General features: G+C 53.3%; 1 protein-coding gene across 1 annotated transcript in view; it reads left to right on the plus strand.

The window, feature by feature from the left end:
* Positions 1–26,710, plus strand: part of PLXND1 (plexin D1) — a 79,920-nt gene that overhangs the window by 44,822 nt on the left and 8,388 nt on the right. The window contains exons 16-31 of the mRNA XM_074152870.1: positions 225–392; positions 2,655–2,745; positions 2,899–3,174; positions 4,062–4,211; positions 7,896–8,010; positions 9,083–9,190; positions 9,827–9,939; positions 11,169–11,276; positions 12,233–12,363; positions 12,784–12,982; positions 18,680–18,826; positions 21,031–21,187; positions 21,995–22,098; positions 23,126–23,189; positions 24,611–24,645; positions 26,075–26,179. Of these exons, the coding sequence (XP_074008971.1) occupies positions 225–392; positions 2,655–2,745; positions 2,899–3,174; positions 4,062–4,211; positions 7,896–8,010; positions 9,083–9,190; positions 9,827–9,939; positions 11,169–11,276; positions 12,233–12,363; positions 12,784–12,982; positions 18,680–18,826; positions 21,031–21,187; positions 21,995–22,098; positions 23,126–23,189; positions 24,611–24,645; positions 26,075–26,179 (2,071 nt within the window). The remainder of the gene's footprint in view (positions 1–224; positions 393–2,654; positions 2,746–2,898; positions 3,175–4,061; positions 4,212–7,895; positions 8,011–9,082; positions 9,191–9,826; positions 9,940–11,168; positions 11,277–12,232; positions 12,364–12,783; positions 12,983–18,679; positions 18,827–21,030; positions 21,188–21,994; positions 22,099–23,125; positions 23,190–24,610; positions 24,646–26,074; positions 26,180–26,710) is intronic.

Here is a 26,710-nt window from a genome sequence, read left to right on the forward strand (position 1 = left end):
TGGGACCAGGACCAAAACCCTGGGAGCAAAGCAGAGGTGGGCTTTGTTCCCAAATTGCTTGTTAGTGGGCAGTGTAATTAATAGGTGATTGGCATGTGACTGGAAGCTCCCTCTTGCCTGCTCTGCTGACACCTCGATTTCCTGGGGGCTCAGTGCCGCGGTGCCCGGCTCCGGCTGCTCTCTCTGCCGTGGTTTTGGCGCTTACCCTGCCTTTCCCCACACAGCCGCAACGACAGCACCATTACCTGCACCATGCCCTCTGCGGAGCTCACCACCGCCGTGCGAGTCTGTGTCCAGTTCGAGAACAGGTCTTGTGCCAGCTACAACATCACCTTCAAGTACGAGAAGAACCCGGTTATATCAGACATTAACCCCAAAAAGAGCCAGATCAGGTGAGATTCCTCCCCCAGCGGGGACAGCCACGTCTGCCAGGATTTGTGGCCTGTGTAGAGTTCAGCCTCATAATTTGTGCCAAATGCAAAAGTGAAGAGTGCTCTCCCATCAAAGCACGAGCTAATCGGAGTTCCCTGGTGTAGCCCACTGCAGGCAACGGCAGCTCACCCTGTCTGTGCTTCAGGTCATCCAGAGGCCAAGCAGATCCTGAGAAAGCTCCATGTTGGGAGCCCAGGAGTCGCTGAAGCCTAGCCAGAAGGCAGCACACGGTGCGGGGGCCCGTGCCACACTCTTGTAGCATCATGACTTCCATCTCAGAGCTGGCACGTGTCTGCATCTGCCTGCAAAAGAGAGGGACGGCTCCAGGCTGGTGGGAGAGGGTCCTGCAGGGGGAAAGGGGACCCTGAGGTCTGACACCTTGCCTTGCAGGCAGGTACAAAAGGGGCACTGCAGAGAGCTCTCGGGACACTTTGGGTACCCCAGCACTGGAGTGGAAGATGTCTCACACATCAGGACTGTCTGTAGCTCATTTCAGTGCATTTAAGACATGGAAAAAACTTGGCCTTGGTAACTGTGTACACCTGGTGGGTGCTTTAGGTTCAGGTGGGGGGCCTCTATGAGACCCTGAGGATTTTTCTTGGCAGTAAAACTGCTGGAGAATAAGTTGAGATTTGTAATTTTGGATTTCAAACTTCCCCGAGGTCACAGTATTTCATTTTTAAAGTGTGTTGCTTTTAATTTCATGTCTCTCCGAGGAGCTCTCAGGCTCCTGTTCCTTTGGATACCATGGTGAGACCCCACCTTTCTCGGCTGTGGAGCCGGGAAAACCCAGGGCTGATCAAGAAATCTGAGAGTCTGGTGCCTGTGCCCGCAGGCCCACGCTGAAAGCAGCAGGCTCCGCCGCAGGCTCCGCCGGGCTGAGCCCCTTGGAGCGAAGCTGTGTCTCGGCATTCCCAAGTGCAGCGCCAGAGATGTGGCTGTGGGAAAGTTAATGACAAGGCGCAGTGGTGACTCAGCCAAGCCCAGATCCTCACCGGCTGGTGGGCTCTGCTGAGCGGCGAGAGCCGTGGCTCAGCACAGAGACAGGGGAAGAATGTCACTGCCCATATTCACCAGGGAAACCACCAGGGTATTTCTCCGTCACCTTCATCTGCTTTCTTAGTACTTAGAGCAGTTTCTGAATTTCAAACGGCTGAGAGCGTGGCACAGGCTGCTTGGCGGCTTGCGGAGCCCGACTGCTCTGGTGACTTGCTGGGCTGCTGACCACGAGGTGTCAATAACTTGCCTAAAAATTTAGCTGGATCTGATTTGTCTTACCATACTACTAAAAAATAAAAATCTGTGTAAGCAAAGTTTAAAACAAAACAGAAGTTGTAAACTAGTCTGCAGGCTCTTAGTTAGAAACTTGGATCATAACTATGTGGTAATACCTACAGCGTTGTAAAAGATTTCAGACAACCTGACTTTCAGGGCCTTGGGCTCAAAGTCACTGTGTCTGGAGTGGCCTTGAGATAATGGGATTTGTAAATCCTGACTGTTCCTGACCGCTCCTCCCAACAGACCAACTGTGATATGGAGGAAGGGGCAGGTAGACCTGGGGTACCGCTTCTGCTGCCCAGACCAGGCAAGCTGCGCTGGTTCTCCTTCCCTTGCTCTGCCTGTGTGCATCAGGGCCCTCGTTACTGTTGTTAATTGACTGCACATTGAGAGGCCCATGTTTCGCATTCCCCAGGCAGCAGATCCAAAACACAAAACAACTTTCACATTTTGATCTAAATCAGAAGTGTCTGGGAGATACGGGATCCCTGTCGACCATAAAGGGGTCTCCTTCCTCTCCAAGACCTAGAGTTCTCTGTGGGGCAGGGAATATCTCCCGGACCTTGCTCTGGGGGGCTGGAGGCTAACCTCTTACACCGCCGGTGGCCTGGGCAACCTGCCGCATGGCCCTGGTGTGCAGAGACAGGCTGCTCCTCTGGGGAGTGGGAGCAAGGAGGGCGGGGGGACAGTTTTCTGCTGCGGAAAGAGGTCCCCCTGGTCCACCACAGCAGCTGCTGCTCCTCCTCCCTTCCCTGATGTCCTGGTAGCAGTGTGGGTGCTTGCTGCAGGTAGGAGGAAGACTTTGGTTGTTGGGTCACATTTTCTGCTCAAGCAACCGGGAAATGTCCCTGGAGAAATGGCAGCAGGCAGCACCCAGCCATTGCACCTCGCTGCTCTGTGTTGTCCCCTGCTATCACCCTCTCTTCCTTCCCTTCTCCTCGCAGCGGGGGCAGGATCATCACCCTGGAAGGAAGAGGCTTTGAGCTGGTCCAGAACGTGTCCATGGTGGTCCGTGGCATCGGCAGAGAGCAAACGGTGGGTGTCTCCGCTGGGTATCGCCTGATGACCAGGAGCGGGGCTGCATGCCCGGGGCCTGAAGGCGTTCGGGGTGTGAGGCTGAGGGTTTAGCCTGGGCATGAGCACTCAGGATGTCAGGTTTTTGATGTGCCTGCTCTCTCCTGCTTCCAGAGCTGTAAGGTTCACACCGACTCTGTCATCACCTGCCCCTCTCCGGCTGCCTCCAACATCACTGCTGGGAGCAAGCCCGCTCCCGTGGATTTCTATCTCAACGGCCGCCTCTATGCGGATGACCGTCCGGCTCTGGATGAGGAGATGTACCCCGAGGAGGCCTTGCACATCAGCAAGTTCAGCCTGGAGTACTACGCCGACCCCCAGTTCTTCACAGCCAAGAAGGAGAAGTGGATCAAGCACCACCCTGGCGAGCCCTTGACTCTGGTTATACATGTAAGAGAGTGGCATTTACAGCTCTGCTTCTTCTGGGGCGTTGCTGCTCCCCACTGGGAAGCTCTTCAGTCCAGAGTGCCAGCACAATGGCTGTCCACAAAGGCAGGAGGGAGAAAGGGGGCGATGAGGAAGGGGGAGGCAGGAGCAGGCAGTTCCTGCATCAGTCTTCACCGGGAGATGCAGCCTGACCTGAGGATGCCCTTTGAGGCGTGATGACAGAGCTGCGTTTGAAGGATGTAAGAGCAAGAAGCTAAATAAAATACTGGACGTATGAAAAAGAACGATAAAGTGCTGGCCTGAAATCAGGCAGGTACTCCAGAAGGTCCTGACAGTAGATAGTTATTCCTGCAGAATGAGGTCTTGCATTCTTCTCTTTTGGCTACTGAATTCAGCTTAGTTAACAAGGAAGTCGGGTTACAGAAATTGGGTGGCTTGGACAATGTGCAACAGTAATTCAAAGGCCATTGTTCGCTGCAGGATATCCTCACGGGTTGCAACATGCTTGAGAAACGCACCCCCCTTTCTCAGGCCCTGCAGACGCATCCCCTGGCTGTCTCCTCTGCTGTACATCCTTCCCCCCTCCCAGGTGGGCGCTTAGACCCTTATCTGCGGTGCACAGCCAGGACAGATCAAAAGCAGATTTTCCCAGGTTCTATGAGGGGCTTGCTCGTCACTTGTCCCCTGCGGAGTGAGGAATGGGAAACAGGAAAATGGGGAATGGCCCAGTTCTGGGTTTCCTGTGGAGTGCTGGAAAAATGTCCTTGGTGAGGGGGAGTCCTTCCAGGCCTGAAACACAGCAGGGAATATGGCAAGTAAAGTAGGAAAATCCGTTGCAATTCCAACTGCTACTCTAAAGACTGACATCCTGATTCTATTTTTGTCCTTAGAAAGAGCCTGACAGCCTGGGCCTGGAAAGCAATGAGTACCAGGTGAAGATTGGCCTTATCTCTTGCGAGATCCAGATTGTTTCGGACAAAGTCATCCACTGCTCTGTCAACGAGTCGCTGAGCACCTCGGAAAGACAGTTGCCGGTGACGGTGAGTGCCGGGAGCCTCCGCGCCCCGGGCGCGCGGGGCAGAAGGGGTCCCTGCTGCCAGCCCCGCCTGCGGAGGAGCTGCATGGACAGAGGGGTGGACAAAGCACCCCATGCCATCCCGGGGGGACTCGGCGGTGGGACACGGGCACAGGCAGCACTGAGGCTGGCCTGGGTCAGGGAGAGGGGCTGCCACTGAGTTAACCGTGCTGTAAGCTGGGGGCAGGGAGATTTTGTCAGTTCTTGTAAGGCGCTGTGAAGCCCCAGGCATGTGAGGTTTTGTCACTTGCAGTAATTTTCTTTCTGCCCCTCATGAGACGTGTTTGGGGATTTCCGTACAGTTTTCAGTCAGCTGAGCCTCCTCCTGCCAGCAGCAGAGCTACGAGCAGACATGAGAATGTGACCCTCACCCTCAACGAGCCACTGGAGTGACCGGGGAGGGCAGGAGTAGTGCGCAGGGCTGGAAGCTTCCATGTTGCCATTTCGTAACTGCAAGGAGTTCAGTCTCCAGGGCTGTTGCTCATCTTTGTGTCTGCAAAATTCACAATACTTGGTTACCATCCTTTTTTCCACAGAGGGCTTGGCTTAACTTCTGGCCCTCAGTGTCCCTCATGTCACACACAGCCCATTGCCACGCAGGGATGTGTCCATGGCTCTTCGTATCTGCAGAGAGGAAGCCTCCATCGCCATGGTCTGAGACCCTGCAGCCCCCTCCCAGTCCCTGAGTTAACAGTGAGTGGCGGGAGCCTGAGGTGCAGGCAGGAAGGAGGAGGGAGAGGAGGAAGGCTGCCAAGGGAGGTGAGGAGGTTGTGGGCTTGTGCTGCCCAGAAGGCACAAAGGTGCACCACCAATTCACTGACAGGGTTGTCCCATTTACTGGTTAGAGGCTGTGGTGTGTGAAATTCTGTTGCAAACTGGAAATATGGAAATGCAGAAGTAGCAGAATTTCCCAAGTCATTTTAATGGAAATTTTAAATGGGGTAATTTTCGTTTTAGTGAGAACTGAGAAACAGGGAAATCCCTTTGGGGAAGAAAAGGAATTTATGAGTTTGCTAGTCTTGGTTTTATATAAAACATTCAGGGCAGTGCTCTAGTAGGTTCCTAGGAAGCAGGAGAATGATAAAGTATCACATAGCTGTGAAGGGTGTACCAGCAGTGAGAGTGCAGCCAAATAATCAACTTGTATTCACCTCTGTGCACACTTTCTAACCCTCCAGACGTGGTTTGAGTTATCGCCCACCGGCTGTTCCACGGTCAGCAGCCGCCTTTGTAGAATTCCTGTAATAGCTTTGATCGCGCGGGGCCTGGCTCGCGCCGTGGCCCCTGCCCGCCCCGCATCAAGGGGGCTGTGGGGGGCTGTGGGGGGCTGCAGAAGCCTCGCCGGCCAAGGCAGGGTCTCTCCTCCAGCGAGTGAGGTGCCTGTTGCTGTGACTGCCCAGTTTGTTCGTGTTTGGGTGGCAGAGCTCACGTCTGCAGTGATCAGAGCACCGTGCTTTTGGGTATGCCTGTTCTCTCGGGCCAGGTCCATGTTAGCAAGTCGCTCAGGGCAGCAGGAGCTCTCTGTAGAGAGGAGGAGCCGTGATGAAGATGGGGCTCCTGAGCCTCTCTGTGTTCTGGGGATCACTATGGAGCAGCTCTTTTGGGAGTGCCCTAGGTGAGCTGGAGCTTGATTTTGGTCTAATTTAGTCCCAAGGGGATCCCATTTGCGCCCTGGGAAGCTCCAAGACAGCTCCATCCCCTGAGCTGGAGCAGTTCCCGGTGACCCCCAAGGTGGTCCTGTGCCCCAGGAGTCCTGCCAGCCCCAACAGCTCTTCCCAGGAGCAGGGTGTCCACCAGTCACAGCCCCCTCTGCACCCCACAACGTGATGGTGACAGGAAATGTTGCCATTTATCCTGAAGCCTAATTAATTTCCCTTACAAAAAATTGTATTGAGTTAGACCAAGCCAAATAAACAAGAGAAGCTTGCGGAGGCCTTCAAACCCATTTTTGTTCATGACCAAACTGCTTAAACACTGAATTAAACAGCAAGCGTGGGATTTCTCCTCTGGCAAATGCAAAAGGTTGAGATTGTGGGAAAAAAAAAGACTCGTAACGCATCAAGGACTCGCCTCATTGCAGAGTTTCAGAAGAAAGAGGTAGAAATCTTGAGGCTGGGCAGGGTGCTGTGCAGATTGTCAAACGAACCTCTGCAGATGATTGTGTGACACTTGTGGCTCCCCATCCCCATCCAGCCTCTCAGCTCCCCACCAGCCTGCGCCAGGGAGGAGACGGAAGCTCTTAGTGTTGGACACTGCCCGGAGGCACCACCCCAGGACCCGCCAGCCCCAGGGTCCGTCTGAGGGGTGGTACAAGGGCATGTTGGGCTCGGAGCCATGGGAGCCTGGCTGCATGGTCCAGCACTGATGGCTGGAGGTGCTGAAGGTTTTCCTGACCCCGGGTGATGGCAGCCGGCATTGCCTGTGGCAGGGTGGTCCTTCCCCCAGGTTTGTCTGGGTGCCTCCAGCTGCAGCACCAGTGCCCTCAACGGTGCTCCTGAGAGCAAGGGCTTGGATTTCCTGGTGGGCACGGAGCTGTGCGCTATGTGATGTTTGATGCATCGTGGTGGGAAGGCCCTGCTTGTGGCACTGCTTTGGCTCAGCTGCTGAGAGCTGACTGTAATTTAACCACAGTGTGCCCCTTTCCCGGAGATGCTCCATGACACAGATGTAATCAAGATTATTCCATCTCTTCCCTACCTCATTTCAGTTTTTTTGCCCAAGTTTCTCTCGCTTCTCATTCCTTGAGAGAAGTGAAACTCACATTTCCAGAAGCGAAAGACTTGCATGGTCATGAGTTTTCCTTATCAGATGATGCTGTCGAGCTCTTTCATCCCGCTGGCCCAGAGACCCATTTATAAACAGCGCCCAGCAAACTCACCCGCCTGCCTGTGATGTGTGTCGGCCTCTTCCCTTCTGGTGGTCAGGAGACTGAAGGACTGAGCTCAAGTGGTTTGTGCTTGGTGTCACAAGAAGTATGGGTTGGGAGCAGAGCCAGCACCTCCTGACACCCAGTCCACTGCTTTAGCCGCAAGATCATTACTCGTCTCTGGTCGCATTCTTATTTATTTTTATTCCCTTACTTTATTTGTATTTCAAAGACTTTAAAGTTCCTTTATCCTCCTTCTCCTGAGTGGCAGCGGTTCTGCTTTTGGAGGAGAAAGGAGAGTTCAGCTGGGATTCAAAGCCCGTTCAGAGGTGTAACAAAGTCATGATAGTGGAAGTGGTTTTCTAGTAAAAGTAGCCCAGGCAGTACTATGTGGTGCGGTGAGCTCTCTAATGGGGGGTGTCTTGTGCTCTGGGGTGGGCACGGTGGGGTCATGACGTGGTCTGGAGCCTGTGGCTCTGCCACCGAAGTCCTGTGGTGGCCCTGTGATGGGCACCACTGTGGTACCACGGCCTGCTGTGAGCCAGCCTTGGCTTTCCACCAGGGCATGCAGGAAGGGAATTGAGCTCTTTTGAGACACACAAAGTCCCCAAGGTCCAACAGTGAAAGGCACAGCCCGGTGTCCCCACGAAGCCTGGTGGGCTGAGCCAGCATAGCCAGTATATCCTTGGGCAAAGGTCTGCTGGATGCTGCCCCATAGCCCCTCCTTGCTCCACCTCTGAGATGCTCAGCTTCTGCTTTTCCACCCTCCTTCTCCCACTCTAGATCCAAGTTGGAAAGTTCAACTACACAGTTGCGATGCTGCACCTCGGGGGAGGAGAGACCGCAATCATTGTCTCCATTGTCATCTGCAGCATCTTGCTGGTCCTCTCTGTCGTAGGTAAGGGAATGGAACGATGAGTTTCCAGGCCATGATGAGTTTTTTTCTCATTGCATGTGGAGGGGTGAAGATGACTTACTGACATGTTAGGAAAGCTTGAGTGCTGCAGCTGTGCGGTATCTGAAACTGGTCTGGGTGCAGCAAGTGGCCACTCTTCTTTGTACAAGACCAGGCCATACCCAGGATCAAAGCTTCCTGCAGCATGGAGCATTTGCTGGCTGAATTCATAGTTCAGCTCTGTTACTTGAGCCTGAGATATTTATAAATTTACCCTTTTCCTCCAAACACTTAGCAGCTACTATAATACAAAACAAAGAAGAGTGTGAGAAACTGCTCTTGGACTGGTACTGACTTGAACAGGGCTCACTCACTCTGGCATGACTGTCCCAGACCATCCCCGAGGTCCACCAAGCCCCAGGTCCTGTCATCAGTAACAGCCAGTGACAGATGCCTGGCAAAGAATGTGAAGAGCAGCGCAAGTGTCGGCGGCTGCAGCTCTGGAGCAGACACAGGGTTTGCTAACCTTGCTGGAAGCTGTGCAGCACACCTGTGTCCTTTGGCCGGGGCATCTCCTCATAGTGCGCCCAGAATGACTGTGCGCCAGGAAACCTGTCAGTGCACAGCAAATCAGGTGTTCCTAATAGGGACTTAATTTATTTTTAATAAAGGTTGTAACGCATGCTATTTATTAAATGCACCACCTGTCATTAGAAACATATTTCTGGAGGCATGGGAAGACTGTAAGACATGAACACTGTAATACAGGTGGTAAACATCTTAAAATCTGTATTCATTAATCAGCTGGAATGCATTAATATACAGTTAAGCTGAATATAAGCAGCCCAGACCTAAACTGAATATGACAGTTACAGCATGATCATTAAATTCCAGCTGGTTTTACTTATTTACAGATAATCGACAATTGCCTGATCAGATACCAGTCTTGTTGTAGGTGTTAAACCAACACCGAGTTTAGCTTTCTGCACCCGTGGCCGCAGAGGACCGCTCTGATCCCGGCTGCAGCTGCTCCCAAGCCCTAGTCCAAAAGGCTTGTTCCCTTCCTCTTTTCCAGCTCTCTTTGTGTTTTGCACAAAGAGCCGCAGAGCGGAGCGCTACTGGCAGAAAACCCTGCTCCAGATGGAGGAGATGGAGTCGCAGATCCGGGAGGAAATCCGCAAAGGTAAGTCACTGTGCTGGGTGCCGAGACGGAGCCAGGACTGGGAGGGAGGTGCCGGAATAGCAGGGTTGAAGCCGTTCACCTTCTAGTCCGTAGAGGTTCATAGAATTATTTACAGGAGAATTTCTGTCATTGCCTTTGAGCTTCGGCAGGGTTTGTGAACAAGGCTCGGTGGGTGGAAGTGTGGCTTGGCTACTGTCTGGCTGCCTGACCCCGGCAAGCCACTGATCTTTGGTGCCACTGCTTTATCTGTCCTTGGGTTAATGTCCTTCGGCCATGTCACAGGGTTGCTTGAAGGCCACGCAAACCTTTAGTGTGCTTTACCATCGGGTAAATTGCAGCATGCTCCTGCTAGAGCCATGAGAGAAGCAATGCAAGTGTCTGCATCTGCTGTGGTCCTCCTCCTGCAGAACCTGGCTGGGGGCTGCTCTGCTGGTGGGGAGGAACCTGTTCTCTCCATCAGCGCTGTGGGATGCTGAGGTTAAACCTTGCTGGCAATGGGCTGCTCCTCCAGAAATCCTGCTTCAGCCACTGGAGGAGGCCGAGAGCAGCCATGCCGCGCATCGCTGTGCCAGCCTGCTACTGTCTCAGCTGGTACAGCCTCAGAGCTCTTATTGTCTGGGCGTATCTCTGTGTCAGGTTTTGCAGAACTGCAGACGGACATGACAGACCTGACCAAGGAGTTAAACCGCAGCCAAGGGATCCCATTCCTGGAGTACAAGCACTTTGTCACCCGGACCTTCTTCCCCAAAGTAAGGTGATAGGTGTGTCACGGGCACCTCATCGCTCCCAGGTCCTTCCTAACCAGATCAGGGCTCTGCTTTCTCTCTTCCAAAGGGTTATTACAGTGTACAAAACCATTCCACTGTTTTATATTTAGTTGTCACGTATTTCAGCCTCAATTATCATCAAAAGTGGAGCCGCAGCTCCTGGGTGTGAAGTAAGGTCAGGCTTGCTCCCACACGACAGGAGCCCATTGGCGGCGCCATCCCTGCAGTTGCTCTGGCTCCCCTGGTTGATGCTGTTGGACACCCTCTTCCGAAAGCGCTCTCTCCCATGAGGAGAAAGTGCTGGGGACACCCTCTTCTCCCCAGGGGCTCCAACGTCACCCCACTCTGTTCTGCAGAGGCTGAAGGGCAGCTGAAGGGCATATCTGCTGGTGGCGTTCAGGGGGAGGGGGTTTCTTGTTCCACGCAGCGTCCCTGGCTGTTCTGCCCGTTCTCAGGAGCTTGTTGGATGTCTTTGTCTCTCCCTTTCTCTCCTCTTTGCCGAAGGCTGGGCGCACGGTGCTCCCAGTAGGATGCCCTCTGGGTGCCCCGTCCCAGCCTGTCTCCCCAGTGTCCCCCCCAGGGCCGTGCCAGACGCGCCGGTGCCGTAATTCCCGTCACCGGCTGCTCTGCACGTCACGGGGCGCCCTCAGCAGCGGCTGTATTTCACCCCTGAGGCAGCCGCATTTCAGTGGTGAGGAGCGAGATGATGATTTATGACTGCAGAGTGTTTCATTAGTAGTTATTACTCAGGTTTTTAAGTTATCCAATCTCTATATATCTGCACACTGGAGTCTTTAAGAATCCGGCTGCTATATGAATGTTAGGGATTTAAACATTTTTCCCATCTGTTTCAAAAGTTACATATGTTAAAAACACCCAGTACTCCTCTATTTTGACGTAGTCTTCTATAATGCTTTCTCTTCTGGGATTTTTCTAGCTGTCAAATTAGTCTATTTGCAGTCTCCCTGCCCTAACAGCCTCGTGTCTGCGCAGACATCTGCCTCCCCCCATTCTTGTGGTGTTCGCTCATTCAAGAGGCTCTTGCAAAGTGTTTAAAGGCTCCGTAACCCATACCAATGCGTTTGTTCCTAATGGGTGGTCTTCAGTCCCGATGACATGTCTCTCCGTCTCATTCCCTTGCGGTGCACGGGGACTGGGGGTGTCCCCAGCCGGCTGCAGCCGCCCTCCCCTAATGCGGTGCCTGTTTGCAGTGTTCCTCGCTCTACGAGGAGTGCTACGTCCTGCCGTCCCAGCAGCTCAGCTCCCAGGTGGGCTCCCAGGCCCAGGAAACTCACCCGCTCCTGGTGGGGGAATGGAAAGTGAGTAACCCACTAAGAAAACCAATGCTTTTGAGTGGCTGCTAACTGTACTCGCGTGTGTTGACACTGCCGTCTGCTTTCTTGTGGTGCGTGGGGGATGGTTGATCACTCACAACAATTAACACATACCAGCCCTGGATCAGCTTTGGCTGATTGGAGAAGGCAGATCTGTGGATCTGCTCTCATATGAAGGAGCTCTGTCCTGAGATACTCCCCAGCTTCGGTGTGGGCTTTTCTTCCTGGGTGTATCGTTGTATGTCCCCTCAGTCCACAGCTCATCATAAATGAGATTTCTCCCAAACAGGGACTTGGTGAAAGCTGTTGTTGTCCCAGAGCTGGGTTTCATGTGGACAAGAAGTAGGAATTGAAGAATCAGGGAGTGGCTTAAGTTGGAAGGGAGATCTGCTTAAAGCAGCTCCAGGTAGATGAGGTTGCTGATGACCTTGTCCAGCTGTGTCAAATGCCTTCAGGAATGGAAACCCCACAGCCTCTTGGGGCCCCGTTCCAGTGCCCGACCACCTGAAGGGTGAAAACTTCCTTCCTTATAAACTACTTAGTCTGTGTCCCATGCTCTACCTGGTGTCCCTTGCCTCTCGTCCTAGCACAGTGCCGGCAGAGAAGAGCCTGGCTCTGTCTTCTCTGCTCTCCCGTGGGGCAGCTGAAGACTGCAGTAAGATCTCCCCTTACCACTTCTTCATAAGGCTAACCAAACCCATCTCTCTCCTTGTACACCCACTAATTGTTTTGGCAGCCCTAAGCTGCACTTGCTCCGGTTTGCCAATGTCCATCTCTTAGCAGGGAGCCCAAAACTGGCCACAGTTTTCCTCCAGTAGCCTCACGAGTGCTGAGAGTACCTCTGCATTCAACAGAGACATCCTTGCAGTCAGGAGCGATAAAAGCTGGAGGAAAACAACAAGCAGGGTTTTTCTCACTCTGCTTCCTAAATTTCTCTTTAGATCCCTGAAAACTGCAGGCCCAATATGGAAGAAGGAATCTCGCTGTTCTCCACCTTACTCAACAACAAGCACTTTCTCATCGTGTTTGTCCATGCTCTTGAGCAACAGAAGGACTTTGCTGTTAGAGACAGGTATGAGCTTCAGAACCAAAGAGCTGGCAGCTGGAGGAGACTGATTTATCCCTAACCCATAAACAATCCAGCCCGTGACTGGAGCCGGGCATTTCAGCTGAAGGTTGAGTTACGCTTGCCTCCCACTTTTCTATTAGAAACAGACGGCCATAAGCCTGTGTTATCCTGAAGAGCACCAAAGATACGAGTGACTCGCTCATGAGTGTTCGTGTCCCTGAACACTTGCTTTACCAGTAAGAGGGTGTGAGCTGACCCGAGGTCCTGCAGCACTGAAAGAGGGATTGAAGTTTTAACACTGTTGAGAAGGCTCATGAAAATTGTCTGAAATACTGCCTTTGTGTTTTGGGTGGATTTTTATGCCAGTCAGCAGTTTACTCTTGTTGTGCTGGTGCTTGAGTCACACACAATTCTGTGTTTCAGATGTAACCTGGCCTCCCTGCTTACTATTGCGTTGCATGGGAAACTGGAGTATTACACCAGCATCATGAAGGACCTCTTGGTGGATCTAATAGATGCTTCAGCTTCCAAAAACCCCAAGCTGATGCTGAGGAGAACGGAATCCGTGGTGGAGAAGATGCTCACCAACTGGATGTCCATCTGCATGTACAGCTATCTCAGAGTAAGAGAATCAGATCACCGCTGCTGTGGGTGTGAGTTCAGCGCTGCTGAACACACGAGGGGTGCGTGGGACAGCTGAGGACCTGCCAGCATTGCCACTGGAACGGTCACTCATGGTTGACAAACTCCAGAGTATTGAAAGGCTCGAGTGTGGAAAAACAACCTTAAGTTCAGTTGTTTCTCCATGTCTGCCTGGGGATTTGTTGGGATCAGACTCCGCGGTGGGCCTTTCCTAAGGCCACGGCACGAGCTAACGTTTTCACCATGCTTGAGAAGAGAGCCACAGGGGAGCTGAAAAATAACCAGAATGGCTTGAGATTTTGGAAACCGCTCCAGTTATTTGTTGTTTTCTCTGACCAGCTCACACAGCCGGCTCAGCATTGTCTGTCTGGAGTGGGAGACCCCGGCTGCTGGGAGCGATGGTGGTGCCGGGGCCGGGGGCTGCTCCTCGACGGTGCCTGGTGGCATGTGGGGCTTCTCGCGTCCTCGTGGCTCCACACTGGCCAGGCAGATCTCAGGAGAGGGGGGATGCCTGTCCCAGAAGCCTGACTGTCTTTCGATGGTAGCGAGAAGGAATATATTTGGCATCCCAGAGTACATCAGCAGTCCATCTGCTCAGTGCTTTATCTCCAACATTTGCCAGTTTTGGTAGGAATTTCCCAGAAGAATTGAGCAATAACTTAATTGATTCCATGGCAGTTAATTGGAGGACACCCCATTATACCCACAGGGGAGAGTCTTGAAAAAGCCTTTGAAAAAATCTCTTTTCCCAAAGTGTTTGCTATTGCTATAGCCACAGAAGCAATACCGTATTGTCCTCATACATATTGTAATGTCTTCTGATCCCAGCTGATGACCACTTTTTGTCCTAAAGCCTATGGTTTTGTAGTTCATAATCTTTAATTTTAGCTCAAATAGTTAGCCTGTATAATGAAAGAAAAGTTACAGGAGGGAATTAGGATGTCTGTGCTGATGCAGCACGACTACCAGCCTGTAAGAGCAGAAAAGAGTGAATTCGTGAAAATTTTTTTTAAGCTTCAGTTTTTTGTGCCTGTAGTTAAAACATTGGAGAAAAAAGTGCTGATGTCTCCTTTTGGAGAGTGGAGACCACATGTGAGGCATCTGATCCAACTCCAGTTTGTGCTAAAAATGGACATTGTGCAAGAAGGCTTTCTCAGGGGGGGAAAAAAAAAAAAAGAGGGAAGAAAGTAGAGTCTTATCACGTGGGCCTAAAGAGTTGGGCACGTTACATAGCTAATTAATGGTGAGGAGCTCAGAGTGCCAGCCCACTGTCCTCTCCTGGGGCGCCTGGCGTGGAGGTCACCACAGGCTTGGCCGGGGTCTGTGTGGGGCCAGTGGCCATCCCGCGGCTGCGGCAGTGCCGAGGATGCTGGTGTGTGCCGTGAGCTGGCTCTCCCGTGCTGTGGGGCCCTGGCCCATCCAGTGGAGGCAGGATAAAGGACCTGGTACAGATGGGAGCGGGTCTGTGGGGCAGCGGTGGCCATTTGCAGAGCTGATGGGCCACCAGCTGAACCTGCATTTCCATCCTCCTGGGGATGGGTCCTCAGCAGGGGCTGATGCTGGGTTTGCAGCTCCTCCTCGCTTCGCGTGCCGTGGCAGCGCAGACCATTGCGGCACTCTGTACCACAGCCTGTTTCCCACTTCTTAAAAGCAATCGGTTTCCATACTAGAGTGCACTGAAAAGTTGATTTCCAAGAGACTTTCACATCACGTGTGCTCCACAGTGAAGGTGGGGGACCTGCTCAGAGGAGAAACTGTGCTGCCTGCCGAAGTACGGAGGAGAATTTATGAGACAGAAATGTCCAAAGAGGCCTTTGGCTGTGGCAGGCGGAGACGGGCTGAGCTGTGCAAAGGGACAGGGGGGGGTCTCCGTCCGGTCGCCACTGCGCAAATGAGCAGGGAGCCACTGCAGTCCGACAGATGGCACCTCCTCACGCCGGGGCTGGTTTCAGCTCAGGGCTGTGATTTCAATACCAGCGGTAGTCAAATGCCTCCCATGTGCCTTGTGTTCCTCTGGATCAAGCTCCATTGCCTTCAGAGAGGCATTTCTTGGTTAAAAAAAGAGGCTGCCCGGCTGCCTGTAGCACTGGTCTGTCAGACGTGTGACGATGGGTCTGGTTTTCATTCCTGAATTATCCCCATTAATCACAACGTCTATTCAAAACAGCTGCTGCAAAGGTCCCTGCCGTTGTGCAGTGGAAAAATTCCAAGTGCTTGTATTTTCCCTTGTAAGTCAACGCTACATGCTCGAAACATTTGTTTCGTATTAATGTTCTGCCTAACAGTCCGTCCATTTGTGTTTTGGGGGAAAATGATTTGAAGGAGCTGTCTTCAGCTGGGAAGGGGCTGCAGGCCACAGTCACCCGTGGTCTGAACATGTGGAGGGCACCTGAAGGCGGTGGAGCCACCACTCTGACGGGGAGTTGGCTGGGTGCGTGCGGGAGATGTGATGGAGAACTAGCAGGAGGCTTGCGGCTCAGGACTGGATTCAGAGGAAACTTTGCAGCATTTGCACAATCGATGCAGACTTCTGTTTCTGCAAAACTGAGTGAGAACTGTAGATAAAATGGTCCGTGTCTCTACTTTCTGCCACAGCTTTGGTGGAAAATGCTGCAAAAAAAGCCTTCCCCATGAGACACCGTGGTACCATTGTGCCTGGCTCCTAACAGGATCAGGGGACCAGGAGTTAAAGCAAAATTAAGGTCCTGGAATTCAGCTTTTAGGTTTGGGTCCAAGATCCCCAAAGTTTTGCATGTGGGGTGGCACTGAGGTTTTGTTCTTCACAGAATGCAAATAGATAATCGTCCCAAAATTAGCAGGCACTTGGGATAAGCAGCTGTTTTCTGTGCTTTTCCCACCCCAGCCTCACCAAGACATTTTGGAAATGGCTGTAACATGTTCCTGGGAGGACATCTCTAATGACTTGTCAGCCTTGTTAATAGGGCAGCAACATGTGAATCCAGTCTGTGCTCTAAACCTTTTTTTTTTTCCCAAGCATATAAAACCTAAGCCCTCCCACGCTCATCGTGCGTGAAACAGTTCGAGTAATGCCAGCCTGAACTGTGCTTTCCATTACTGCAAAGTTATTTCAGTGCCCTGGGTAGCTTTAAGAGCCCGTAACAGTTCAGTCAAAAATGAAAATGAAGTCTCATTAAAATACATTCACAATAGGAGGAAAAAGGCCCCAGACTGTGTTTTTTTAAGTACTTTTTTGTCCTGAATCAGCACTGATCTCTTCTAGTTAAACTTCCTTTCTCCCAACTAGCCAAGTCCAAAGACAGTTTTGATTCGTTTCCAGATGAGTTTTCTGAACAGCGCTTGAGGTTTCCAAGTTTGCCATTTTATCTCTAGTCCCTGCCTGCCAGCCCTTCTTTCCCCTCTTTGAAATTTGCTGTCTGATTAGCACTTTTGCAGATTTCCATAACATCCCACAGTTCCTGAGCCTGAAAGCCAAAACAGAAATAGTATCTCGCTGTCGGAGGGCTGTCGCTCGAGACCGTGCGGCCGGTCCCGCTCAGGCACGCTGCAGCGGGTCCCGAACACTCCCCTGCTTCCAGCTGCTTCACCGTGCGGGAAGGGGCCGCACGGGCAGCCCTGACCCCTGCAGCCTCTGCTGGTTTCGAGCCGTAAAGAGCTCCTGCATCAGCAGGACTCGCACTTTTTTAATGTTTTTGGAGGCAGCGGCGTAGCTGTTGGCAGCCCCTCGCGTCTCTCTGTGGCCAGAGCTGCGGCCAGAGCTTCCCACGGGGAACACGGGGCAGGCTCCAGACCCCGGCGCTGATGTTAGCCTTGGGTTTGTCCCTGTGGCACAAACAGCATTCCTCTTCGTAGCCCTAAGGATCAGGATCTGTCGGCACTTGTGAGGCGTCGGCTTGGCTCCTCTGTTCACAGTGTGGGGATGGCAGGTACCGCAGCCTGGGGATGTCCCCACGTCAGTGTCAGCCCCTTGCTTGTTATCTCATACTCCTGCCTTTCTCAGAAACTAGCTCTTCTTTGTGTCTTCTGACACTTTCTCTGCTCTGTTCGCGATCCTCAACTTCTCCGCATCCCCAGGACTTCACGTCTTTCTCTGCTTTCTGGAAGCCATGCCTTCCTCCCCTGCTGCCAAGCCCATCTCACACTGCGTGCTCAGAGGGAGCATTGCAGGGAGTCACTGCACCCCAGCAGAAGGCCCAAGGAGCGTCCCTGTGTTCCTAAAACAGTTGCCCTCGGAAAATGGAGCGGGTGCACCATTGGCACAGATGGTGCGTGCCCACCTACAGCCCTGCTGTAGTGTCTTATCCTCAATCCCGCCGAATGCAGCCCAATCAAAACTGACATCAAACTAATTGCTTTAGCAATTATAGGGCAATTAGAATAAAAGAATCACCAAGTCTTAATTAAGAAGCAGATTGAACAGGATTTAGCAGCTCCTAGCTGAGAAATATCAAAATCATTCGATATCTGTTGTCTTGAGCAGGATTTCAGATGGCAGGAATGTTTGTGCGGGGTGTGTGAGATGCTCAGAACGTACATAAATGTGCAATAATTTGCACTTGCCTCATTGGAAGGAAATTGCACATGAACATTAGGGAGAATGGGATGTACTCCAGTACTGAAAAGTTCCTTAAGAAAATAGCTAATGTTTTACTTGCACATCAGCGTAGCAGGCAGAAGTGGATCAGAAATCTGGCATTAAACCCTGTAGCTGAACCGCATCACAAATAGCTGGTCCCTGTTATGTTTTTTGTTTTCATTGCAGCAGTGTCACAATTCACCTCTCTCCTGTAGGGCCAAGTTTGATGAATGTAAGGAGTTAAATCGTGTGTTTGCTTGCTGTCACATGGGAACAGCTTGTTGACCCTGATCCTCTCTGTTTTGCTGTGATCGGGGCTCTGCTGTGGTATGAGAAGTATGAACGCTGGTTCCCAGAGCCACAGGCACATGCCGTGGGCTCAATTCCATGGGTCCCAATGGCAAACCAGGCAGCGCAAAGAGGGGTTCGGCCGATACCTTCACGAGGAAGCTGGGCATCCAGATATCTCTGTAGACTTGGATTTTTGTGCATGTCAGCCCCGTCCTTGTCCCGCTGAGTGCAGTCTGTGCACTGTCAGATTGCAAGAAACGTCTATGCACTGGAGTATGCCAGATTCTCCCTGAAGTTCCTGTGTAATTTCACATGTAAATTAATGCACATTTGTGTTTTGATGAGCCTCATGCGTGCACGTCCCCACTCAGCACAGCTATGCATATGCCCCTGCCTCCTGAGCAGCACCCAGTGCTCTGCCCGTGAGACAGCGAATGCTGGCACCACCGGCTGGTGGCAATCATGGCCCCCCGGTACTTGCTGGAGAACTTGGACGGGGTATGTTGATGCTGACAATCACAGCTCGCCCTCCCCAAAAGTTGCCTGCGGCTGTTGTCGGCTGTTATGTCCTCTTCCCCATCTGCGCTGTCACGGTGCCACGAGTCTGAAAGCTTCTGAGCAGCCTCAGAGAGATGCTGGTGGGAGTTGGGGAGGGGGACGATGGCTCTGAGCACCCGCCGGGGGTTCGAAGTGCCTGGGGTGTCCCCGTCCTGCTCCTCAATGAGCAGAGGCACCGTCAGTGTCAGGCAGAGCCTGTCCCCACCACGCCGCTGGAAAGAGTTACCACCACCAGGCCTGGGGTGCTTACCTGGTCTTCTCTCCTTTGCCCAGGAGACGGTGGGAGAGCCCTTCTTCCTGTTGATCTGTGCCATCAAACAGCAGATTAACAAAGGCTCCATCGACGCCATTACGGGGAAGGCCAGGTACACCCTCAACGAGGAGTGGCTCCTGCGGGAGAACATTGAGGCAAAGCCGAGGGTGAGTACCTACCGCCCGGGGTCTGACGGGTGCGTGCCCCCCCGGGGTTGTTTTGAAAGAGGCTGATTTGGTACCCATGCAGGTGCAATAACCACGTAAACTATACACCTGTGCAGGCACCTTGCTGCTGCCTAAACTCACAGCTACAGAACAGGGCTTGTAATGACCATTTGTTTTCATGTCCGTCCCTTGGTGGGTCACCCAGGCAGCTCAGATTAGGGGTGGAGGGAGGTAAGAAAGTTTGTTCTGCCATATTCAGAGAGTTAAAATAACAGGTTTACCATTCCCAGCAAGAGAGCATCTTCACTGTCAGTGGGGAGGCGCCGGCTGTAGCCCTGGGTCCCAGGTGAGGGCTTTGCCCGGGCTGTGACGGGGATGGCACTGAGAAGCTGTTCTGCAAAGCACCTCCTGTGGGAAGAGGCAGACGAGGGCTGTGCGTGTGAAGGGCCCGGTTCCCTCCAGGGCCTGACGCAGAATTCAGCAGACGCCTTTCCAGAGCCTGGGTCAGATCCTGCTTTCAATTACCTGGCATAAATCTGGAGCAGCTTCACTGAAGACAGCAGGTTACCCCAGACGTGCATCACCGTTACTCAGAGCAGGTTCAAGCTCCACATCCTCTGCAGATTCCTGTTACCAATTGACCTGTAAATTTACAGTGCAGACCGAGCGGGGTTAGCAGCGGGACGCAAAGTATTAGCTTTCTTGGCAGAAATGGTAACTTCATAAGTCTGAGCAGGGGAAGTGCGGTTGCTTCCTACTCTGCAAGAAGAGAAAGAGCATGAGCAGGGTATGTTGGAGGAAGGAGAGCAACTAGAGGGTTAGTGCTAACTCACTGCCAGTCCCCCACGTTGCTGGTAACTGAACCTCTGTTTTAAAGAACACCTGCATGGTATACAAGGTGAAATAACATCTTCCTTTAATGCCGTGGAGAGAACGGACTTCACCTGTGCATTCATGTTAGTCGGACTCTGTGTCCTGATACGGAAAAGCAATATTTGCAAAGGAACCTCTCGGCTGTGGAAATCCCAGCCATAGCTCTCACATGAACCAGGTCTCCTTCGGAGGGGCAGCTGTGCCTGTGCACAAGCAATGCCCTGGCATCCACAGCTCTCCACCCCGGGCTGGCCAGCCAGGCCCTGAGATGGTGAGAGGGGAGTCAGGCTCTTCTCTCAAGGAACAGGTGATAGGACAAGAGGAAATGGCCTCAAATTGTGCCAGGGGAGGTTTAGGATGGATATTAGGAAAAATTCCTTTACCAAAAGGGTTATCAAACATTGGAAAAGGCTGCCCACAGCAACGGTAGCATCGCCATCCCTGGAGGTATTTAAAAGCCGAGCAGACATGGTGCTGAGGGACATGGGTCAGTGGTGGTTTGGGCAGTGTTAGGTGGATATTTGGACTCGATGGTCTTAAAGGTCCTTTCTAACCCAAGAAATTCTATGACTTTGTGGCATCAGGGTTGCAAATGAAGGTGCAGCGTTGCCCTCTGGTTCGGGCACACCAAGGAGCAGAGGACACCAGCAGAGGCAGAGCTGAGGCCGTCCCAGAGTGAAGCCCCTGGGTGGAGAGGATTTTTTTTATGGGAGGAGAGTCGCTCGGGTTGCCCTCCAGCTTTCTGCTGTGATGGTAGCAGCAGCTCTGCATCCCTGAGGTCTGCGCTGGTGTTTGTGGCAGCCCCCTGCGGCTGCTTGTCCTGCTGCTGGGCACGCTCTCCAGCAGGTTACTGGTGGTGCTGGTGGTGGGCTCCAGGGCTGCCGCAGACCCAGCCTGTGATGCGGTTACATCTTGTTTAAACAGAGAGGCTGGCCATTGCGTCAGGGAGAGGCTGAGCAATGAGCCTTGGCGGTGCCATTAGTCACCGGTGGGAGCCAAGAAGCTGAGGACATGACTGGTTATGGGGGGTGACCTTTCCTCCCGCCCCCGAGGTGGTCCCTGCGCGTCAGGGCTAAGGCCCATTAGCAAGGCAGCGTGAGAGGAGTTTGTGGTGTCGCTCCCTGGCTCCGTCAACAAACGGGGCCTTCAGCCTCCGGGGGCTATAAATCAGCACCTCTCACTAGTGGTGCAGCCTGGATGACCGCATTTGTTAAGCCTGATTTCCAGCAGCACGGGGCCCAGAGCACACCAGAGCTCTGCAGCTGCCTCTGTGCCTCCTCGGGAGCTGGCAGAACTGGGCAGGTCACCCCTAACTCAGCCTCTGCCTGCAGAACCTCAACGTCTCCTTCCAAGGCTGCGGGATGGACTCCCTGAGTGTCAGGGCCATGGACACAGACACGCTCAGCCAAGTGAAGGAGAAGATTCTAGAGGCCTTCTGCAAGAACGTCCCCTACTCCCAGTGGCCAAGGGTGGAAGACGTCGACCTCGGTAAGGACCAGGGGCATGGGACCAGCCAGTCCTTAAATCCAGATGAAGCACCTGGTGTTGCATGGTAGCTCTTGGCGTCGGTCAGAGGGCAATGGGTGACGCAGCACTGACAGAGGGCAGGCATCAAGGCAGCCTTTTCCTGAGGATGGTCTTCAGGAATGAGTGCTGGGACCAGATACTGGTGGGCAGAAATAAATGGGCACAAAACTGGAAACAAGCTTGAGGAGAGCCCAGGTGGCATAGAGGGATGCTTGGACTTGCACGCTTTAAAGCCTATAGTCTTAAGTCTAGAACAGGTACCCTCTAAAACCCCCCTGAGCTCTGTGTTCAATGTGGTCAGTGCCAGAGGGAGTCTCCAGAAGAAGACCCTCGGCTAGAGCAGTGATGGGACCCGCTCCTCTCAGCTGGTGCAGGTGGCGTGTCCCCCGCTCACAGATACGTGACCAGCTCTGCCCTGTGGGGAGCCGCCACCAGCCCTCTGTGGCCATGTGCAGGCCACGCAGCATCTCACCCGCCTGGTGCTCCACGAGGCAGGTCCCACACGGCCCCAAGGGTGAGACGGGGAGAGGGGAATGGGGAGATGCTCCTCCCCGTCTCCCCCAGCTCCATCCAGCTCTGCTCTAGTCTGGAAGGCCCCGCTCCAGGGGGTGACCTGCTCTGGTTCTGCTCTGGTTTTGCAGAGCCCCTGTGGCCATGGCAGTGGGGCTGCGCAGCCCCCTGCACGGCATGGCCAGTCCCCAGAGCCTCAGGCCCCGCTGCATGTGCCTCCTTGGGGCCGGTGCCTCACTTCTCCTTCTCTGTGCTCAGAGTGGTTCGCCACCAGCACCGACAGCTACATCCTCCGGGACCTGGATGACACCTCGGTGGTGGAGGACGGCAGGAAGAAACTCAACACATTAGCACATTACAAGGTAAACCCACCGCCCTGCAGGAGAGCTTTGCCTCCACGGAGCCTGCCTGGCCTCAGGGGCGAGCCGCAGCCCCCCCTCCAAAAACAGGATTATCAGGAACGAGCAGGGAGGTTGCCATAGCTCCGTGAGAGCTTCCGGGGAATAGACATCTGCCCTGGCGAGAAGCTCGTTAATATTGCAACACACTGAAACTAATTAAACACTCTTCATGCAAAACAAGTTATTACTGACAACAGAAAGAGGAGGAAAAAAAGCTCCTATTCCCAACGGCCACCAGCTTGGCTGATTAGTATCACTCTGCTCTTGATCTATGCTCCTGCTGAAATCACTGGCACAATTGTCGCTGCCTGCCCTGAGAGCAGGGGCTCGGGATGCCATTGAGGAGCGGCAGCCAAAAGGGTGGGGAAATGAGGCAAATCAAATTGTTTTCTTGACCATTTTTCCTTTTAAAATTAAATTAAACTAGAAATTCTTATATGATTTGCATACTCCCTGGTATGCATGGGAGCATAATCCTCACTGGTCTGTAACAGTGCATGGAAAATGAAAAATGGAGCTGAGTACCTATTAATATTATTTGTGTAGCAGCCATGCCACAGAGCCCCACTGCTGGCACGGTGCCCCGCTGCGCCAGGGGCCGGAGCCGCAGCTCAGAGAGGTGGCACTGGCTCCAGGCTGCAGCCGGGTCCCCTCTGCCCTCCCAGGGAAAGGCAGAACAGCATCCGCACAGCGTAACACTCCTTCCCCTTCCAGTCACCTGGTGCCGACATCCAAATGTTCCTTGGATATGTGTATTTGCCTGATTCCCATCGGATTTGAGAACCTCGTTATTTTGCATTTGCATTTAAAAAACCCTTTCCGTGCAGGGCAGTAGTTACTGCAGGTTTCCAAGCCGGGGAGCTGGGGCAGGGTAGCCATTGCATCAGTGTCCCCCAGCTCCTGGGATCTCCCCAGGGCCCTTCCCGGTTCCATGGGAGGCACCATTAGGGCTCTCGTCACTGACGTCTGCTCTTCCCTTCCTCCACAGATCCCCGAGGGTGCGTCCCTGGCCATGAGTTTGTCGGACAAGAAGGACACCACGCTGAGCAGAGGTAAAGTCTCACCTCTCTTCCCCTGTTGGCGGTGACTGGGCAGAAACACCAGTGTTTTTATTGGGATGTCTCTGGCCAGAGATGCGGAGAGCTGGTTGCCAGCCCCCTCCCTGGGCGCTGGAGTGTGGTGTCAGCCAGCGCAGGGCTGACTCTGGTGTTGCCAGCACTCGTAGAGCACCCTGTTGTAGCGGCACGTTGGGCAGAGCTGGGCATCGGTCGGGCCAGCTTTGTGCCTGGGAGGACACTGAGTGTGGTCTGGGACTGCCACTGCTGCGAGAGGAGAGCTGAGCTGGCTAGCCCAGGACACGCTCAGGAAGCCCCTGGGGTCCTGCAGGGTCTCCACTGCACCCCTGCAAACCCCTTTCGCCCACGCTGTGGTGTGTGTGTGGGGCAGAGACAGCCGTGGAGCTGCAGGAGATGTACCTCCCCCCCTTCCCATGGGGTTCCCCCTCGCCACGGCTGAGCCAGGCACCCGTGCTCCCTGTGGGGACTGCGGGTCTGAGTCCTGCCACGCTGGCAGCGGCTGTGCCACCCTCCCAGGTGGGACCGATGGTGAGACAGAGAGGCAGAGTGGAGACACCGAGCAGTGTAATGACTGCTGTGTGTGCTGGCATCGCCTGAACCGCAGGCAGCCCCTGAGCTGGGGAAGAGGAGTGTGGGGAGTGGGGAGCTGGGCTCTGCAGGGCGTGGGCAGTGAGCAGGGCCAGTGAACAGGCTGAAGATTTGCCCAGGTCAACGCTGCAGTGGCCGCTGGAGAGGTCACAGGTCCCAAGGGTCTGGGAATGATCCTGGAGAGTGGGTGGCTTCCACACCCCTTCTAACTTTAAGACTTGTCTGTGTCACTTGCAAATGTGGGGGTTTGTGTCCAACCTTTCCCTCTGCAGGAGAAGTGAAGAAGGTCTGGGAAGTATGCACTTCTGATATACACCCTGTGGGAGATGCAAGTGTCATGCTTGTGGTTTTGCTTTAAAAATGTGTTATTCGGTATTCTCCTCTCTCTGCTTGCTGAGTGCTTTCCCAGCCCATAAGATAGAGGGCACCTTCCGTCTCACATCCTCGTTAGGGGTTTGCATTCAATCTGTGCTAAAAACATGAAAAAAAGGAAGGATCTGAAACCTCTTGGGAAAAGCCGTTTCCCTCCCAATTACACATGTTCAGTTTCTTGCCAGCGTATTTCTAGGTTTCAGGCTGTGCCCCTTGGGAGACCTCAAGTTGTCCTCAAGTACTTACCACGTGCCCCAGAAGGCAATAAACAACCCCAAAACAAATTAAAACGCTGAGGTCCCTTGAGGTGGGAATGCCAGCTCGGGGCTTTCCCCAGCTTGGGGAAAGCGAACGCCTCCTGCCATGGAGGGTGTCTGCGGAGGCGGGTTTCGGTGTGGGTCCTCCGCTGAGATGCTGTGTCTCTCTCTTCTTCACAGTGAAGGATTTGGACACCGAGAAGTACTTCCACCTGGTAAGTGCCCTGCTCTGGCTGCGTGGTGGGGAACGGGGGGTGGCTCTCTCCACTGCCTCCCCAGGGGAACGCTGCTGGGCACTTGGCCCTCGCTCCAGGACGTGGCACCAGCATGCAAGGGGACGGGGCGCAGCAGCAGCTCCGCTCCCCCAGCAGCAGCCGCTCTGGGGCAGATCCTGGGCTGTGGTGACCCCTCAGCCAGGCAGGGGGCCAGGTTGTCCTCTGGCTTGTGGGGAGACGTCCCCCCAAAAGGCAGCAGCCTGGAAAGCACTGGGAGCAAAGCGGTGACCAGTCAGTCTGGGTGCGCAGCGATCCCTCCTCTCCTGCGCTGAAGGCTCTGGGTACTGTTTTTTCAGTGCATGTGATGAAAGAGGAGAAAATCTTCTCAGTCTTGCTGATATTAACTTAATTCATCTCCCTGGGCTGGAACGTCAGATGTGATGAACAAGCTGGATCGGGGCTCGTTAGTTTTCTTCAGAGAGGCTCATTGAAGCACAGAAAGGTTATCTGTAGACAAGCTTTAGTACTATGGGACATCATAAAAAATTACCCGTATGGGAAAGTAATTGTTGTGCATGATCTGGCTGTCAGCGGGCACGGAGAGGGGGAGTGCGGGGGGAGCACCCACACAGCCTTGGTCAAGTCACCCACCGGGAGCGCCTGGCACGTCGCCTGCTCCCAGGGCCCGGAGATTTATTAGTTCCTGCTCGTGCGCCACGCTGGGAGTACGAAGTGCTAAACATCGCTAAAAGCTGTTATGAGAAAAAGTGTTATGGACAACAACAATATTTTACAGCCTGCTTATTATTATTTTTTTCTCTGCTAAAGTTTCCATGCTTGAGTAGAGTACAAACACCCAGTGCACGCACGGACGTGGACATGTAGAGCAAGGAGGGAGAAGGGATGGGAAACCGAATGTGCACGTGTGAAACGATGCCAAGATGGACTTAAATGGCTTGCTAGGTCATTATAGAGCAGGAATTAACTGATCTGACCACTGGAATATTTATTTTTGCTTTTAAAAAGGCCAGGGTAGGAATATTGGCTGATCGTTCTTGCGCTTTTTCCAAATCTATGAAAAGCTGCTTTCCGCAGAAGCCTTGTGTGTTGCTTCTGGGAGCCTAAACGGCAGCCGCAGGCGCACAGCACCGGGAGCAGGAGGGCGAGCAGAGTAACATGCAAAGTGAGATGGATTGTTTCATTTTCTTTGTCTAGCTTGAGAGAGGCAATAAACAGCACTAGAGAAACAGTGTCAGAGAAACCCAGTATTATGAATCGCTTCTTTAAAGCCATATAAGGGTGTATTTATAACATAGTAACTACTTTTTAATTGAATTTTATATGCAGTTGAAATTCTATACTTAATGGGAAATTCAGCGTGACACTCCCAGAGAGGAGCGCTCTGAACATGTGTTTTATATCGGCCCAGGTTCTCCCAACCGATGAATCAGTTGAACATAAGAAGTCCCACAGACAGAGCCATAGGAAGAAGGTCCTGCCAGAGATCTACCTGACCAGGCTGCTCTCCACAAAGGTAGGGAGGGGGAGGTGGGGTGGTTGGTGGTCTGTGGTCTGTAGGGAGAAGCCCGCTCGAGGGAAGGAGCACGGTGGGGCCAGCTGCCTTCAAGGGGTGGTGGGGCTCCCATCCTGGGCGGCTGGAGTGCGTGGAGCGAGGCTGCCAGGCACCACCGCCTCCCTGGGATCCCTCCAGCTTTCCAGCTCCTCCTCAGAGCAGCAGCGTGGCTGCATGAAGCCCCACACCATCTCCCTGGGCTGCCTTGGGTCTGTGCACACCAAAGGGATGCCAACTGCCGCGGGGCTCATGGTGCACAGTTAGACCAGAACCCATCTCCCCAGCGAGAGGTCCTGCTGGGAAGGGAGGTGGAGATGCTCAGCTCTGGGAGCAGGGGGGAATGTCTTAATTCAGATTTGAACTTCCTCACTCTCTGCCAGTGCTCAGCTCCAGCAGTTGGGCTCCAAGCCCATCTTTAATCCCAGCATGATGCCTCACTGGAGCAGAGATCACAAGAATGGCCAGCAGTCTCTAGTCTTCTTTGTATTCGCT

This window comes from Numenius arquata, chromosome 8 (genome assembly GCF_964106895.1).
Source record: "Numenius arquata chromosome 8, bNumArq3.hap1.1, whole genome shotgun sequence".
Lineage (NCBI taxonomy): Eukaryota > Metazoa > Chordata > Aves > Charadriiformes > Scolopacidae > Numenius > Numenius arquata.